This window comes from Mus caroli, unplaced genomic scaffold, assembly GCF_978045245.1.
Source record: "Mus caroli unplaced genomic scaffold, Mus_caroli_1 scaffold_1, whole genome shotgun sequence".
Classification (NCBI taxonomy): Eukaryota; Metazoa; Chordata; class Mammalia; order Rodentia; family Muridae; genus Mus; species Mus caroli.
Window position 1 is genome coordinate 172,916,773 of NW_028227256.1, and position 18,006 is coordinate 172,934,778.

General features: G+C 39.4%; 1 protein-coding gene across 5 annotated transcripts in view; it reads right to left on the reverse strand.

Moving 5' to 3' along the window:
• The window catches only part of Rgs7 (regulator of G protein signaling 7), a 403,213-nt gene that overhangs the window by 59,192 nt on the left and 326,015 nt on the right, over nucleotides 1–18,006 (reverse strand). For all 5 annotated transcript variants that reach the window (XM_085843207.1, XM_021156749.2, XM_021156741.2 and 2 more), the window contains 3 exons: nucleotides 6,020–6,084; nucleotides 4,994–5,070; nucleotides 4,809–4,890 (listed from right to left, as the gene is read on the reverse strand). In XM_085843207.1, the coding sequence (XP_085699333.1) occupies nucleotides 4,809–4,890; nucleotides 4,994–5,070; nucleotides 6,020–6,084 (224 nt within the window). The remainder of the gene's footprint in view (nucleotides 1–4,808; nucleotides 4,891–4,993; nucleotides 5,071–6,019; nucleotides 6,085–18,006) is intronic.

Here is an 18,006-nt window from a genome sequence, read left to right on the forward strand (position 1 = left end):
TATTCATTGCCCTTATTCATCAGGTAAACCCTAATCAAAACAACTTTGAGGTTCCATCTTATACCCACCAGAATGGCTAAGACAAAAAACTCAAGAGGGAGCACATTCTGGTGATGATGTGGCACAAGGGGAACACTCCATTGCTGATGGCAGTGCAAAGTTGTACAACCATTTTGGAAATCAATTTGGAGGTTTCTCAGAAAACTTGGAATAGTTCAGTGTCAAACCCAGGTATACCAGTCCTTGCCATATACCCAAACGATGATCCACCATGTTACAAAGACACTTGCTCAACTATTTTCATAGCAGCTTTACTCATAATCGCCAGGAACTGGAAACAACCTGGATGTCCCTCAATTGAAGTATGGATAAAGGAAATGTGCTACATCTATATAATGGAATATTATTCAGCTATGGAAATCACAAAGACATTATGAGTTTTGCAGGCAAATGGATGAAACTTGAGAATATCTTCCTAAGTGAGGGTACTCAGTCCCAAAAGGATATGCATGGGATGTACCCACTTAGAAGGGGATATTAACCATAAAATACAGGATACTGGTGCTACATTACCCAGACCAAAGAAAGCTAAACAAGAAGAAAGGCACAAGTGAGAATACTTGAGTGTCACTTAGAAGGAGAACTAAAATCATCATAAGAGGCAGATGGAGGGATCTGGGTGAGAAAGGAGATAGGAAGAGGAATACGAGGCTCTAGATCAGGTTTTGGGGAGAGACAGAATAGATGGTCAGATGGCCATGAAAATGAATGGAAATCGGCAGCTGACAGGGCGAGGAGGTATTGGGCATTTCCAGGACAAGAAAGAGACCTGATTTAATGGATATGCTCAAGTATCAATGGGGGTGACTATAGCTGTGACTCACAGAATTGGAGATATGGAACTTTAAGAGGCCACCTTCTGTAGCTAGGCAGGAAATCTAGAGGAGTGATAGAGACACCCACAAAATTTTCAGCCCAAAATTTATCCTGTCTACAAGAAATGCAAGGATGAGGGATGGAGCAGAGACTGAGGAAATGGCCAACCAATAACCAACCCAACTTGAGACCCATCTCATGAGCAAGTTCCTGGCACTATTAATGATACTTTGTTAAGCTTGCAGACTTGAGTCTAGCATGACTATCCTCTGAGAGGCTCCACCCTTGAACTGACTCAGATCAATGCAGAATACCCACAACAAAACAGTGGAAGGAGCTAGGGGACACTTAATGAAGAATAAGAGGAAGTATTGTGGTGCCCCGAAGGAAATAGGAACTCCTCAGGAAGACCAACAGAGTCAATTAACCTGGACCCTTGTGGCTGTCAGAGACTGAACCACCAAGCAAAGACTAAACACAGGCTAGACCTAGGCCTCCCTACACATATGTAGCAGATGTGCAGCTTGGTCTCCATGTGGGTCTGGAACAACTGGAGTGGGGGCTAACCCAAAAGCTGTTGTCTGTCCATGGGATATGTTCTTCTAGGTGGGTTGGCTTGTCTGGCCTCAGGGGGAGAGGATGTGCCTAGCCTCTACGGCTAGGGTGGGGATGGGGAATGTGGGAGAGAATGAGCTGGAGGGTAGGCAGTGAGTGGGACGTGAAGTAATTAAGCAAAAACAGCCATCCCAATTGTACCGGATCAGAAGTCTATAAGCAAAGGACCTGGAGGTAAATTCAGTGGTAGAGTGCTTGCCTAGCACCCATAGTGAACAAAGCTCTGGGTTTGATCCTCAGCACTGAAAAATAATAAATAGTGGATAAATCTTAATCTGAAAATCCATAAGCAAACACTTTCTGATATTTGAATGCACCTCACTAATTTACCTTTCTTCAACTAAGACTTTTTTTTTTTTTATTTTCAAGTATTTCTACAGGATCCCTTAGAAATAAATTGTGTTCATATACCAGGGAACACAGTCATAACATAGGAAACTCAACCCATAATACTATTTCTTTCATGGCAGGAAACTAATTTTCTTTTTCTCACAAGTAAGTGGAGAATGATCAGGGTTTGTCACTATCTACACAATCAAAACAGAGCCTAACACAGTACTTGCACACAAATGTTGCAGTGTTATTCATGATAGTCAAAAATTAAAAAAATGTTTCTCAGCTGATGGGTGGATAGATAAAATATACCACATCCCTGAGATCAAATACTTTTCAATTGTAAAAACAAAAATATTGATTTATGCCACAACATGTACAAACCTAATAAACATAAGTGAAAAAATTAATTAAAAAAGCTTTAAATGCTAGTACTTAATCAGCTCAACGGCAGGTGTGGCCAACCCTTAGCAACACACAGATATGGATAGCTATGAGTCTGTCTAAACACTAAATCATACCCAATAACAAAATCTGAAATGTACTTAAAGCATTCCATAATTTGTAACTTGATGGCACGGTCCTCAGCTGTAAACTTTGTAGATGACAGCATTATGGTATTGGCCTGTCTGAAAATTGGACATAAGCTATGCATAGACCTGCAACATGGGGGCAGTAAATAATTGAAAAGAGAGTTGATTTAGGTGACCACCACTCTCCAAAGCACAAGGACAATCCAAGTCTAATCTTCTTTAGAAAACATACCCCATAGATTGGTCTTTGTGGGGAGGAGGTGGAGCTTCAGGGTAGTGTAAAGAAAGTGGATCAGAGAAGCATAATAAATCATGAGATTATGTTCCGTTATGCAGTGAATATTGGAATCAACACCCTCTGCAGGCTCAGGATTTCAATTTGTTTCCAGCAGGTGGTGCTGTTTTGGGAAGTTGTGGAAACCACAGGAGGTGTAGTCCAGCTGGAAGAAGTAGGTGACCAGGAGCAGGTCCTTAACAGAGTATTATTCCTGGCCACTTCTTCCTGTGTGTGTTTCCTGGCCCACCACGAAGGGACACATGCTCTTGTCGCCTGTCTTCTTCACCATGATGGAATGAATCCTTTGAGACCATGACTCCCTCCTCCATTATCGGCTCTATGAAAATGTGAACTTAGTAATGGAAGAACGCTAACTCGGCAAGGCTTCTCCAGCTTCCTGAGGCTGCTTTAAGAAAGCAGAGATTCATCAGGAAAATGCAAATAAAAACAATGGCCTAGTCGTCCATCATTGGGAAGAGAGGCCCCTTGGTCTTGCAAACTTTATATGTTGCAGTACAGGGGAATGCCAGGGCCAAGAAGTGGGAGTGGCTGGGTGGGGGAGCAGGGCAGGGGAGGGTATAGGGAACTTTCAGGATAGCATTTGAAATGTAAATAAAGAAAGTATGTAATTAAAAAAATAAAAAAAAAGAAAGCAGAGATTCTGCGATCTAGCCTCATGATGTTTACATGCATGCTCTCATAATTCCTTCTTCACCACGAATAATAAAACTCCAAATTCTATTCTATTTTGAACAGCAAAGCCAGGTAACACAATTCTTCTCTCTTGAGAATTCAAACGACAACAAATTCAAAGTAAAACTTGACAAGTGCATGGGTGTCTGATTTGAAATACATACATATGAAAATAGGTCTCTGGATTCTTTCTATTTTGGTTTGACTCAGAAGACAGTTGAAAGGAAATCTTTAAGGTATCTATAAGTCATTTTCCAGGATTTCTTTCTCTTGCTGTGCACCTGTTATTCATTCTAGCAATGCCTATATAAATACTCTCTACTGGCCTGTCTGTATTATAAGAAATCAATAAAAGAGAGAGGTATCTTTTCAAAACAAAAATGAGGTTAGACATGCAAATACACATAAAACACACACACACACACACACACACACACACAAACACAAGAGGTAGTTTCTACAGAGGCCAGAAACCAGAAGAGGGTGTTAGATGCCCGCAGGATAGAACTGTAGGTAGCTGTGAGTCACCCACCACGATTAACTGAACACAAGTCCTGTGGGAAAGAGTAGTACAGGCACATAAGCCCAGAGCCATTTCTGTATCCCCTTGTTTGTTTCTTTAGAGACCATCATGTTATGTATTCTAGGCAGACCTTGGACTCAGTCCTCCTGCCTCAACCTCCTGAGTTCTAGCATTGTATGCTTGTTGTCCCACGCACAGTAGCTATGTGGGGATTTACAACCATGGTTAAATATCTTCCACAAAGTTTTTTTGGTATTAAGAACATTCAGTATTTGTTACATTGAGGCACATAGTTTGACAGAGAGAAGAGCTAAATTTATAGACTCAAAGTGGTATCATTAGAAGTATGAATTGACAGGCTGGTGAGGTAGCTCAGAGTGTAAAGGTCTTTACCACTAAACTTGATATATGAGTTCAATCCCAGGAGTCCACAGAAAGAGAAAGTACTCCCACAACTTGTTCTTTGACTTCTACACATGCCCCATCCCTCATATGTAAAATAAATAAGCAAATGTAAAAACAAAAAGATAGGAAATATGAACTGATTTCAATGTGATGACACTCTAACTTTCAAAAGACACATTAGGCATTAATAAACTCTAGGAAGAAAATAAAGGCAAGTGATAACATTATAATTCGGTTTCTAGAATGCCAAAAAAGGAGACATAAGCAGAAAAATGATGTTATATTTGGAGTGTTTTTTTCCCCTTTAAAGTGTTAATGAATCAGGCAGTGCAAATGTCCAGTGAGAGCTGGCTAGCCACACAGGGAAAGACATCCTTTTTATAAATAGACATTGCATTAAGTCTCATCTTATACAGAGGTAGCAATCTGTGCTTAACATATTCACCCAGACACCCAGACATACTGTGAAGGGAACAGGGTCTTTTCTAGGGCACTCCTTTTCTTCCAAACCTGAAACGTGAGTTCCTGGAAACACACCTTCAAATGTACTTACCACAGGCCTGTGGACATCCCAGAATGCTCTCTCTTGACTATCGAGGATCTTCCTTTCAATTTTGTCTCTCTTCTTGTCCACTCTGTCAAGATGGTAACGATGAAGAGTTAGAAGGGTTAAGTGTCCTGCCTCTGTACAGAAGGCCACATTTGAACGAAGCTTCCCAAAGACTCACAAGGACTCACTTAGCTTGTGCTTCTGCTTGCATAAAAATGAACTCCCATTTCCGGGCAAATGCTCTCTGAAGCCTGGCCAGGCTCTCCTGAAAAACATAGAACACCTGAGGACATTCTAATGTTCCTTTTAGAGTTTCTAAAGTTTTACAATACACTCTGACTCTGAATCAACTCTGCTCTCGGAATTCAACTCATCATGAGCCTCATGGGCCCTGGCTAGCCTCTAACTCCATATGTAGCTGGGATGACCTTGAGATTCCCTTACCCCCATCTCTGCCTTCCCAGTGAGGGCATCGTTGATAGCTGCCAACATGCCCAGTTTATACAGTGCTGGGGATAGAAAACAGAACTTTGTGCATACTAGGCAAGCATCCTACCTACTAAGCTACATACAGCCCAAGGCATTGACCAACATCACTTTTGTTATAGGAAACCCAATATAAGCACTGAATACTACTTTGTTTGAGAAAAGTGTTGAAGAAAAATTCACTGGCTCTTTCTATGCCCACGTTTTAGAGAGACAGGAAAGCAATGTCTTCCCACTGCTGATCCAATCGGTTTGTTCAGGTCCTGAAAATAGCTATCAGCCCGTGGTAGCCCAGTATTTTGTACTGCATAATGCTCCAAGTTAGTTATCACAACCCAGCAATTGCTTGGACACAATACATTAGACTGCCTGTATCTCATGGTGGTGATCAATCTGATGGCTCTGCTAAATTGGTCCCCAGTGTCAAAGGTTTACAATCCTTAATAGTTTGGACATTATCAATACAGTATTTATCTGGAACTTTTATGGTTAAGTAAGTTTAAAGTAAGATAGGCTTTTCCTTATACATTGAGTTTATATGTTTAACATTCTACTCTTTTTAATATGTAGAGAGACAGGCAAAGAGGGGTTTGCTAAACCACCAGGCTGTCAGATTCAAGGCAGCCTGGTCATTATGATTCATCAGTGCCAAAAGGAAAGAACAGACATGGCCAAAGGCCTGATTTCTTCTCATTTTCTACCACTGTGTGAGCATCCGTGGTACTTACGGCTTCATAATCTGCTAGCTCTAGCCTTGCCTTGTTTTGCATTGTTCTCTTGCAGAGGTAAACAGCTGAAAGGAAAAATACCATCATTTCTTAGCTGCTCATTAACATTGAAACACTAAATATAGAAATTGCACTAAGTGTCAAGATACTTGTCACTGACTCTCAAGTTTAATCTTCTGTTGCCATCCTTTTTAGACAAAAATAAATAATGATGAAAGCACAAGATTTAATATCCAAATACTAGCATTATAAAGTCACAAATAGCTAGAATGCTAAGAGATGGTTATCATTTATTGGCTGCCATACTTTTTTATTAACAAGTAACAATGAAAAGTAAAAATTTTAAAGAGATTAAATCAGTGTAAAATCTAGATAGATAAAAATCATTTTGTAAAATGCAATTTCATGAAAGTGTATCTGATTTGACCACTTTGAATTCTTTCTAGGTTGTATTGTCAACTGCAAGGATGTATCATGTACATTCAAGAGATCTTAGCATCTTTCTTGCTTAATTTCCCAAAAGTCACTCATTGGTCAGTTGCTCTGAGATTCAATGCAATCCTCATCAAAATTCCAACTCAATTCTTCACAGAGTTAGAAGGGGCAATTGGCAAATTCATCTAGAATAACAAAAATCCTAGGATAGCAAAACTATTCTCAACAATAAAAGAACCTCTGGTGGAATCACGTTTCTGACCTCAGGCTGTACTACAGAGCAACTGTGATAAAATGTGCCAGGTACTGGCACAGTGACAGACAGGTAGATCAATGGAACAGAATTGAAGACCCAGAAATGAACCCACACACCTATGGTCACTTGATCTTTGACAAAGGAGCTAAAACCATCCAGTGAAAAGGAGACAGCATCTTCAAAAAATGGTGCTAACTCAACTGGCAGTTAGCATGTAGAAGAATGCTAATTGATCCATTCTTCTCTCCTTGTACAAAGTTCAAGTCTAAGTGGATCCAAGAACTCCACATAAAACCAGAGACACTGAAACTTATAGAGGAGAAAGTGGGGAAGAGCCTCAAAGATTTGGGCACAGGGGAAAGATTCCTGAACAGATACCAATGGCTTCTGCTGTAAGATCAAGAATTGACAAATGGGACCTCATAAAATTGCAAAACTTCTGAAAGGCAAAGGACACTGTCAATAAGAACAAAAGGCAACCAACAGATTGGGAAAAGTTCTTTACCAATCCTAAATCCAATAGGGGGCTAATATCCATTATATATAAAGAACTCAAGCAGTTGGACTCCAGAAAACTAAATATCCCTATTAAAAAAATGGGTTACAGAGCTAAACAAAAAATTCTCAACTGAGGGATACCGAATGGCTGAGAAGCACCTAAAAAAATGTTCAACATCCTTAATCATCAGGGAAATGCAAATCAAAACAACCCTGAGATTCCACCTCACACCAGATGGAATGACTAAGATCAAAACTCAGGTGACAGCAGATGCTGGAGAGGATGTGGAGAAAGAGGAACACTCCTCCATTACTGGTGGGACTGCAATCTGGTAGAAAATTGAACATAGTTCTACTGGAAGATCCAGCAATACCACTCCAGAAGATGCTTCACCATGTAATAAGGACACATGCTCCACTATGAACAGAGTCACTTACATACAGTGTGCTTCCCATCTCTGCCACTTTCCTTGGTCTGCTTGGCCAGCATCCAAGTTGGCCATGGAAGCAAAGTTATAGAACTGTGAGAGGGGTAGCAGAGCCTGGGGTGGCAAGAGTGCAAATCTTCTCATGTTTAAAATTATCCTGATGGATCTCAGGAATATAGTAAGACAACAAGGTCTGTAGATAAGAGTTCTAATTCCCAGAGCATCTTCTGACTTAACTTTTCATTAAGTGTGCAACCTGGATTCCACGAAGCCCAAGACTAATTAATTATATGGGTCTGCATGTTGAATGAGATCACAGGGTGAGGCTTATTGAATATTCCTTTTCATAAGGCTACCCCTGTGGAGATGCCTTATAAATATGGTCTTTGCACTGAGCTATATTTGCCTTCATTTGAGATAAGGAAACACAGCAGCTGTTATTGATCACTATGGCCTGACTAGCTATGAGTGGTGGAGGCAAGAATGTGGAGTTCATGTGAACTAGAAATACAAAAGCTAAAATTGTACATGGAAAAAGTATAACATATAACTCAAGTATACAGGTGTGTGTGTGTGTGTGTGTGTGTGTGTGTGTGTGTTACCAGGGATTGAAACACAGGCTTTATATGTGCCAGCGAAGTGTTCTACCACTGAACTATATCCCAGACTCCAAAAGGCAATATATTTTTCTGAAGTAAATTCCTTGAAAATTATGTGAGACATTCTTAGTGATGCCATGGCATAAGACCAACAAGCAGTTGACAGGAGGCTATGCCATTCAAGTGGTAGCTAAATAGTAAAGAATAGGATTTGCTTCAAATGCATCTTGACAAATATAGGTTGAGAAGCCCAAGTTCCCTGAATCAAGTTTCTGAATGAGGACTCAGTAGAAAGGGAATGGCAAAGGAGATTCTCTTCGTTCTGGAACTCTCCACAACAACTTGTGGAACAGTCTCTTGTACAAACACTGATGCCTGTGACAAAGCTGTTCAGAATCATACCCCATAGATGGCAGGAACATCAATTACTATGACCCCTCTAGCTAAGGATGAAGACAAGAATGTTTAGTTCATAAGGACTAGATATGCAAATGGCCATATATGTATTTGGAAAATGTACAACACAGAAGCTGAATAATGCAAGTGAAAGATATGGTCAGGAGGCAGCTCTGTTTCTTTTAAAATAATCTTTGAATGTTTATTTTGTGGACTAACTTTTTTCCTACTCTTGAATTAAAAAAAAAAAAAAAACCACAAATCAGATCGTTCCTATAGCCTTGTTTCTTAAGCTTGAGTAGTACAGGGAGTATAGAGTTAGTGACAATTCCCATCTCCAGTTACAAACTCCATGCAAGACTCCCAGATTGGGTTAAAGTTGAAGTCATCTTCATGACCTCAGCTTCTGCATAAAAGGGGTGTATAGAACTTGCTCTAGAACATCTTCCTCCTTGATACCAGCAGCCTGTGACACAACCTCTAATCCAGTAGTTCTCAGCCTTTGGGTGTGACCCCTTTGCAGGTCACACATCAAATATCTTGCATATTAAATATTTATATTACAATTGATAGCTTAGTAAAATTACACATATAAAGTAGCATGAGATGATGTTATGGTTGGGGTTTAACACAACACGAGGAACTGTATTAGACGATTACGGCATTTCAAAGCTGGCCAACTTCTTGTCTTTTCTTAGAAATATTTGTGCAGGCACTTGCTCACTATTTAACTCAGTTATTTGCTTTCTTGCAGTTAAACTGACACAACTGGGCCAATTCAGCTCCTCTCTGGACTTGATGGATGTTTGAAACACATATTTAATTCATGTTGCTTCTGTGGATTTTGGAAGGTGCTCCTCATCCTGTCACTGTCATAGTTATTGATAGGCCTTCATGCTTTGCAAAACCTGCCACAGAGGAGATGTTCAACATCTTCAACATCTATCTGCTCAGTGGAAGCATCACGATTTATTGACCTTTTGAGGTTCCATTTATTTGCTTGCTTGTCTTCTTTGGTGATTCAGCTAGTGATGATTCGCTGATTTTTATTATTAGGGAATGTGACTTTTTCCTGTTAGATTTAACACCCGTTTGTATGCTAGAGATAAAAACGTACATTCATTACATATGCAAGAAGTCCATTTTCCCCTTAAGCTTCTGTGGAGAAGGTTAATTAACAATAAATGTGATATCTAGATATTAATTATAGATTATGTGTGTGAATATGCACATATACAGATAATATGCATCAGCACCACATGCATTGCAATTTGCTTTTCTGTATTAAACATAATGACCAAAATTTACTATGTTGTTTTATATTACATAGGTACAGCTAATCTTCTATAACAACTGTAGCCTGTCCTATGAATGAAGAGATATAGATAGATAGATAGATAGATAGATAGATAGATAGATAGATAGATAGATAGATGATAGATGATAGATGATAGATGATAGATGATAGATGATAGATAGAAATGTTTATTTGACTATATTTCATCATTTTTGGCTATGTGTACAATGATCCAATAAAAGTTTTTCCTTCACACATATTTGAAGTCTGTGGCAAATAGCACAGTTTGAATTTTATGAGATTGCCACATTTTCACACATAAAACTCTTCTCTCAAAGAATGATGGAATTTTCCCTTCTTTGGGTTTTGCTAGTCTGGCTTGAGAGAGATGTGTTAAAGCCCAATGTTTTCATTATCTTTCTGTAACTGTTTTATTGTATTTCAAACAATTTTAATATTATATATCTTTACTATAAAATATTTCAATGGATTGTTATTTTTACCAGGCAAATGACTTTACATTTACTATCTTCCATTTGATCAATATTACAACTGCTAATTTAGTTTTCTTCTTGTATTATATTTGCCTGGCACACCTTGGTCCACCATTTCATATGTTTAGTTATTTAATTAGTTTTTGAGACAAGGTCTTGCTATGTAACCCAGCCTGGCCTAAAACTCTCCATGTAGACCAGGCTAGCCTCAGACTCACAGACATCTGCCTGCCTCTGCCTCTGGAGAGCTAGAATTAAAGGTGTGTGCTACCACACCTAGCTTGCCATCATCTGTTTAAACTGACTTACTTTATTTTACTTAAAAACCAACTAAAATACTTGTTCTTTTGGTAGACAAATGTAAATATTTTTTATTCTTAATTGGATTTTATGTGAATGTGAATTTTGTCCGCATGTGTATCTGTGCAACTTATGCATACCAGGTGCTAGAGGAGGGCATCAGGCTCCTTGGACATAGAAGTAGAGTTAGAGATAGTTGCGAACCTCTATATGTGTGTGGGGAATCAACACAGGTCCTCTGGAAGAGAAGCCAGTGTTCCTGTCACTGAGCCATCTCTGAAGCCCCTTTCATCCATCCTTTTTCTTACATCCAGCATTCCTTTCCTCACATACTCCTTCCTCCCTTCCTTTCCTCCTCTGTCTTCCTCTATTTTCTACTATTTGTTTCATGAGTAAGTTTTCTTTAACACCTACAACAGTATTTGATAAGTAATAAAACTTTTTATCATTCAAACTTACCTCCTCAAATAAAGGCTCAGCTGTTTAATTCCTTAAACTATGACCTCAGAAATTAAGCAGTGACTAATACAATCTGCCACCAATGATGAAGAACTAGTTTATTTTCAGCCTTTAGTCTTCTAATATCTTAATGAATAAAATCTATTCTGTGCCACTAATTAGCATTTTTGAAGTAAACTATAGTGCTCATGTTTTATTTAAAACATTTTGATTCAAATCATTTTGGTACTTAGAGGGAAGGTAGAGAAAGCAGTTGTCTTGGGTTATTCAACAGAAAACTGTCTTTTCGCAGCTTTCTCTTATAAGTGTAAATTTGTTTAATATAACCAAGCTTAGATTCCTATATTATTTCTGGTTTTCTTTAGTGTTTGCCCACTTGTCTGGGTGGGGTGACCACACAGGTGACAGGGAACTGGAGAAGTGCATGCTGAGCTCCAGGCTTTCTGTCAGTCAACCCCTCAAGCATTCATCCATAGCTTTCCTCTCTTCCTTTCACTGGCTGTTAATCCTGCTGCTGAACAATTGGGGGTTTCTGACATGTGAAGAATTGAGGTCAGATTAGGGATGGAACCTTCTACTACAGTGCCACACTGAAATCCCAAGAAACCTTAAAAGGCAAACAGGCTCTCTCAGTTCTCTTTGAGCTTGCTTGTGTTTCTAGCCCTCATGCATACACAGGGAATATTTAATGAGGTTACTTGGACTGGATCCAGTGCTCTAAAGCTGCCAAGTTTCTTGAGAAAAGAAACCTTAGTTATATCCGTAGGGTCATTTCCTAGCTCCAAGCTCCATTGATTCCATTCAAATAAGAGGGGCTCTGCAGTGTGTATGTGGCTTTTACTTCTTTCTGTGTTTCTGTCTGCTCACTGCCAGCTTCACCTTCACTCTTTTCAGTCTATGTATGAAAAGAAAGGAGCAATTTTGAAGACCTTCCTGGAAAGTAAAGTATTTCAGTCTGCCATTGCTTCTTAAGTCTGCTTTCAGATTCAAATACAGTCTGTGTTTAATGGACATACAGGTTAAACTTAAAAATTTGAGAGCTTAAAATATATATACAGAAATTACTATTTTAATTGTAAAGAAGAATATAGCTCCTTTTTTAAAAATAAGAATTTCCCTGGAGATTTTGTGGAGGTGCTCAAAGGGTAAAATCACACATGCTCAACCATGCAGATCTGGCCCCAGCTACTCATAAAAGTGGCCTATGTCTATAATGTGCTTGTAACACCAGCACTGTGGGTGGAGATGGGATCCCAAGAGTTCACTGGCCAGCCAGCTTAGCTCAAACTGCACATTTCTGTTTCTGTGAGAAAGCCTGTCTCAGGACAATAAGGCATAGTGGTATAGAGGAAGAAACCCAACACAAAGCTCTGGCATCCACATGCACACCCAAGGCACACAACCAGCACACTAGTATGTAAGCACTCTGCATATGCAGTATACACACACACACACACACACACACACACACACACACACACAAATTGCAAAGCAGGTCTCCAACAAGGACCACTTTAAGTGATAACTACATTAAAACCATGGTTTGTTATTGTTTTAACTGAAGAGGTAAAGTCTAGATTTACTGATGAATGGTGGGAAAACTGTTTTTGCTTAAACTATGGAAAATTACAGATATGGACTATTCTGTTCTGTTAGCTGTATAACTAACTACATGATATAGAAACTTTGCTAAATTAAAAAAATCTTAATTTGAACTTGAAAATGTATTCTGTCTGGCTACTATTTTTATCTGTCATTTTCCAGGCTATGCATTATTATATTTCTTTGTATATATAATAAGAAGGAAAAATTTTTACTAGTGTAGCCTCATATTTCCCAGAGCAGGTCTTGAGCTCTCTAAGTAGCTAAGGATAACCTTGAATTTCTATTCTCCATGCATTCATCTTTTTTTTGGTAGAGTCTCTGCTTAAACCACAGCAGTAAACCATTTCTTCAAGAATGGTTTACTGCAGCCTTTTCTGTTTTCTCTATGTATATAGTTCCTCTCTCTCTCTCTCTCTCTCTCTCTCTCTCTCTCTCTCTCTCTCTCTCTCTCACACACACACACACACACACAGTATTGACTGAGTCTACCTACAGTTACAACTTTGAGCATTTTTCTTGAAATAAATGATGTCATCATATTCTCTCTCTCTTTTTTCTTATCTCCCTTCCTTTCAATCCCTTTGTCCAAAGGGCTTAAATAACAGTAACCACCATTTTAGAACATGCATGTATTCTATCTGAGGTCTGACCTGAGGGCTGGTGAGTAGCCCCAGGTACATCTTGAATCTAAGCACAGAGACTCAGCTGGAAAATTTCTCAGCTGGAAAATACACCTAAATTAGAAGCATGCCTTGGAAACCTCTGCCAGCCTTACCCTTGCTTCATCCTCCAAGGAACCTGGCTGGAGGTATAGAACTATTGTTTAGAGAACAGCATGGTGATCCAGGAAACAATATATTCTCAGTTCCTCAAAGCTTCACAGAAGAAATGGAGAACAACAGCAGAACACTGCAATGACTTAGAAAAATATGTCTCACTCAAAGAGAAAGCTCTTTTATAAGAACTTGACATCACATACCTAATAAAAATGGATAACCTGGACCGTCTATCTAACAAGCAGTTAACAGAGAGTGTTCAGTATCAACAAAAGCTATAAACACCATGGTACACTTAATAGCCTGAGAACAAATGTAATTATTTAGTAAGTTTTAGGAAATCTTTATTGTGTGTCCTGCAAAGTATAGATTCAGGATTCTTTCTAATTGTCTCATTTTCCAGGGTCTTCTTAATGTGGCCAATGAAAGGTGTGGCCTTGGCCTGGAGGCCTTTCCTACAGCTCTCTGAACTTTGTGAGGCTGCCTCTGTGAGATGGCCAGAGAGGATAACATTTCAGGTATCCTGCAGCTCTGACTCTTAAGAATAGAGGAAGACAGATTCTCTTACTGACACAGACATTGGCACATGGTAGCAGAAAGGCAGGCATGACACTAGAGGAGAAGCTGAGAATTTGCATATGGTCCACAAACAAAGGGAGAAGGGGAAAAGAAGACCCAGTGGATGGCATGAACTTTTGAATGTCAAAGCATGTCCCAGTGACACACCTCCTAATCCTTTCAAAACAGTTCTACAAAGTGGAGACCAAGCATTAAAATATGTAAGCCTATGATGGGTAGCAGGGCTTCTCCTGCTAAACACTACTGGGTACCTTGTTGAGGTTAGGTCTTTTGTTATGTATTGTAATTCTAAGTGTGAGCCCTCAAGATTTGGTTAACCCAGAGATGAGAGAATCTGCATGCAGTCACATGTGCCACTATGTGACCTTGCCCCCAAGTTATTTTTCATTAGTAAATAAAGATGCCTACAGTTGGGCAGAAATGAGGTTGGTGCGGCTTAGTGTTCCTGGCCTAGAGGTCTGAGGAGACCATGAGGAGGAAGACACCATGGGTTAGGAGTCAAGAAAGCATGGCACTGAGGGCTGGCCAATTGGAATTAAGAGCAGCCAGATGAAACATAGTAAGTAACTCAGGGTTATCAATAGTAGATAGATTTTAATATCGTAGAGGGTAGATATCTGCCCAGCTGTAGAGCTGATTAAGCCTAGTTGTAAATATAAAGGTTGTGTGTGTTTTATCTAGGAACTAAGGGTCAAAGGCAGAGTAGAAACCCTGGACTGGGATTAAAATTTTCTACTACAATACCTCACATGGTTTCTCCTTTTAAATCTGAAAATCAAATTGTGTTTTCTTTTTTCTTTCCTTTTTATTTTTTTGTTTTGTTTTTGTTGTTGTTGTTTTTCAAGACAGGGTTTCTCTGTGCAGCTCTGGCTGTTGTGGAACTCACTCCTCACTCTGTAGACCACACTGGCCTCAAACTCAGAAATCCTCCTGCCTCCGCCTCCCAAGTGCTGGGATTAAAGTTGTGCACCACAACTTCCTGGTCAAATAGTGTTTTCTTTCATTCAAAACACAAAGACACAAAATAATACCTTTCTCTGCCCTCAGTTTGCTCAAGGAAAAGTTGAACATGTATACGTGAGTGATCTTTTAACTAAAGACTAGCTTTTCTGGCAAATCACTTCTACAAATTGTGGTATACAAATGCTTCTGTAGTAAATCAGAACTGTCATTGTTTTTACTGTGGCCACAATGAATAGTAATTTTCCTTTATTGGTGCGATTGCAAGCTTGTACAACCACTCTGGAAATCAGTCTGGCGGTTCCTTAGAAAATTGGACATAGAACTACCGGAGGATCCAGCAATACCTCTCCTGGGCATATATCCAGAAGATGTTCCAACCGGTAAGAAGGACACATGCTCCACTATGTTCATAGCAGCCTTATTTATAATAGCCAGAATCTGGAAAGAACCCAGATGCCCCTCAACAGAGGAATGGATACAGAAAATGTGGTACATTTACACAATGGAGTACTACTCAGCTATTAAAAAGAATGAATTTATGAAATTCCTAGGCAAATGGATGGACCTGGAGGGCATCATCCTGAGTGAGGTAACACAATCACAAAGGAACTCACACAATATGTACTCACTGATAAGTGGATATTAGCCCAAAACTTAGGATACCCAAGATATATAATACAATTTGCTAAACACATGAAACTCAAGAAGAATGAAGACCAAAGTGTGGTCACTGTACCCCTTCTTAGAATTGGGAACAAAACATCCATGGAAGGAGTTACAGAAACAAAGATTGGAGCTGTGACGAAAGGATGGACCATTTAGAGACTGCCATACCCAGGGATCCATTCCATAATCAGCTTCCAAACGCTGACACCATTGCATACACTAGCAAGATTTTGCTGAAAGGACCCTGATATAGCTGTCTCTTGTGAGACTATGCCGGGGCCTAGCAAACACAGAAGTGGATGCTCACAGTCAGCTAGTGGATGGATCACAGGGCTCCCACTGCAGGAGCTGGAGAAAGTACCCAAGGAGCTAAAGGGACCTGCAACCCTATAGGTGGTACAACATTATGAACTAACCAGTACCCCGGAGCACTTGACTATAGCTGCATATGTATCAAAAGATGGCCTAGTCAGCCATCACTGGAAAGAGAGGCCCATTGGACACACAAACTTTATATGCCCCAGTACAGGGGAACGCCAGGGCCAAGAAATGGGAGTGCGTGGTTAGGGGAGTGGAGGGGAGGGTATGGGGGACTTTTGGGATAGCATTGGAAATGTAATTGAGGAAAATACGTAATAAAATATATTTTAAAAAAGAAATTAAAAAAAAAAACTTAGTGGAGATCATGATGCTCCCTGCAGTTACCAGCTTGGGGAAGTAGATGAATGGCCTCTGCTTTTTGTCATTCCTTAAGAGCTTATAGTGTTAGAATGAAGAATTTTGCTTGTACATAGACTTTTCTAAGTCTCTGGTGTCCTTTTCATCCTTCCTTTGTGAGGCAAAAGTGCAAACCAAAATATTGTCATTCAAGCTAGAACTTTCACTATGAATTATGTTCATTGTACTGATGCCTGAAAAGACTCCCTTAGTATTTTGGTTAAAAAAAATCATAAGAAAAATGTATACTTGGCTCATTCAAGGAACTAGACTTTGGAAAGTTTGTTAATACACACGAGCTTGGAATTCATGATCCTCAAAGAAGACCTACAGAGAAGTCACTGCTCTGGACTATGAAGTATCCTCACATTGCAATGGTTTCTTTCAGTTTACATGAAAGAAGGGAAAGCAAATAGGTCACTCTATGGTTGGAACAGACAAGGAGAAGCTAGCTGGCTATCACAACTAAGTACGGCCTCTGTTTCACACCATTTGGCAATACCATGAAGTTGCAAGTAGGGCTCCATCAATCCTCCCAGACAAAGTTTTACTTGGAAGATTCATCAGGTCTTGGTTTTGGTTTTCATAGAACAATGATTGTGGCTTTAAATTGAAAAGCAATGCTCATTTCATGCCAATTAAGTTTGATATAAATTCATTGATTGATCGTACAGAATATAATGAGCCATGTCTGTATAAATGGAATTACTGAACTGTAAACTTCTAGTAAGCTCGAAAATGAACGGGGCCATGTTAGAGTTCAAACGTGAGTCCCCACATTCTCATTGTGAGGTAGATTCATCTTGTGTATATTTCTGTACCCTGCCCCTCCTTTTTTTTTTTTTTTTGCAGTCATTGCCTTTTCTACCTAAACTTTAAGGGTAAGGCCATGAACTAAATAGTGTTTTGATTGACACAAACATGTCATATTCCAAAGAGTTTGAAACTTAGTTCTAAATGAAGTTATGAAGAGAAAAATGTCATCTGAACAGACTGCCAGTTAGGAATCTTTTTGCTCAATCCTCCCTTATCCTGAGCAAGAAGCTAAGCATGTGTGCTAGGTATATGTGCTATCTTGCTCTCTGTACATCTCAACCTTCAGAGATGCTTATTTACTGAGTGTTCATCTATCTTTATATGGGACTGAATGGCATCTTTTAGGAATTAGCCCCCACCTCTTAAAATATACCACCCATTTATTTATTTTTTCTTTTTCTCTTCTTCCTTTTCTGTTTTTCATTTTGTTGACAAATATTGGGAAATGAGTTCAAGCTTATTGTTGCCTTGTTCCTTTTACTTACAACTCCTCCAAAATTCCATCTCCCTAAATTTCTCATCCACTCTACATGGGTGTGCAATCTAACTGAGAAATACTCTGGCCCAGTGAAGCATGAGTAAAACATATGTCTGATGGAGTGACATAAGCAGAATCCCCGGATTGGAATCCTGGTCCTGTCCTTTATATTACCATCAGTGGACGAGATCTACACATTTGACTCTTAGTTTTCCTTCATCTGTA